We start from the raw sequence: 1,179 nt of genomic DNA on the forward strand, positions 1-1,179 counted from the left end.
AGCTGAAAGTAGTCCATAGCTTGACATGCTGTATTTATGTAAAAGAAAAGTATATAGTACTTACCCATATAAATATCCCGTAAATGTACAAAGAACCCTTGCTTCTGTCCTCCTGTAGGTGCTTGGCAGTGTGGCGCTTTGACATAGATGCAGGCCAGGCATTTCTCAACAGCATAGAAGCCCCGTACATCCTACGCTTTGTAATGACATTGTTCAGGAGGAGGATTGTGGGTGCATCCAGGGTGCAGGGCATGGGGCGGCACAGCCACGAGGAGGTGATGGAAATGGGGAGGAAGGATCTCAAGGCTTTGTCTCTGTGCCTGGGTGAGTGCCAGGGTTTGGGCTATTGGCTGATTAGAGGCAGGGCCTGTCCTCTAAGCTGTGTTGGCACACTGATTAGGGTGTGTATTGGTACACTACTTGGAGTGGGTGGCAGCGACTGATGCATATTAGATCTGATTTTGGGATTTTGTTATTTAGACTGGGGGGGGGAAAAATCTGTTTTTTTTGAGTGAGGTAAGAGTAAAACATTTATTACAGTACGCCCGACAAAAGTATTGGTAGTTTTTACAAACTGAAATGCAAAATTTGTGTAGGCACTCCCCAACTAAACTAAACAGGTACATACATAAAGATTTATATTTTGTGTATAACTGACATGGATTTCTCTATTGGTCTTCAAAATTACTTATATGCTATGTTTTACATGCAATTTGGGTAAGTTTGTGTGTTAATCCATTCCTTCATAGGCCCCCATCTACTTTGTAGTGCATGGGGCAAAAGGGTACTGCTGCAAGTTGATCACTTCACCTCATCTGATTGCTGTAATTATATACAGTCTTTATACTTATTTTTTAATGTTTATTCAGTAAGCAAAAAAGAAAAGCTCATCAAGAACCTTGGTGATAGTCTCTTCTTTTGTTTCTCTTCTGTGGTGCCTCTTCTTGAACTCTCTTTTTTCTGATCTTTTACCCACTTCAGGAAGATGAAGAAAAAAAAGTTGTATGTAGGATATTTTCTTTAATTTTTCCTTTTTCCTTTTCAGTTCTTGTATGCAGATTTTATTTGCAGTTACACACTGGCTTATTGAATGCAAAATCTGTCAGAATTTTTACCAGAAACACAGTAGACTTATGAGTTTACATCCCTTTTGGGCAGGGTGGTTATCTTTTATTAAAG

At 39.7% G+C, this 1,179-nt stretch overlaps 1 protein-coding gene across 1 annotated transcript in view; it reads left to right on the forward strand.

Annotated features, from left to right (window-relative positions):
- Positions 1-1,179, forward strand: part of LOC119594442 (failed axon connections homolog) — a gene marked incomplete at its 3' end in the record, with an annotated part of 6,282 nt that overhangs the window by 4,168 nt on the left and 935 nt on the right. The window contains 1 exon segment of the mRNA XM_037943502.1: positions 119-324. Within this exon segment, the coding sequence (XP_037799430.1) occupies positions 119-324 (206 nt within the window).

This window comes from Penaeus monodon, chromosome 33, assembly GCF_015228065.2.
Source record: "Penaeus monodon isolate SGIC_2016 chromosome 33, NSTDA_Pmon_1, whole genome shotgun sequence".
Classification (NCBI taxonomy): Eukaryota; Metazoa; Arthropoda; class Malacostraca; order Decapoda; family Penaeidae; genus Penaeus; species Penaeus monodon.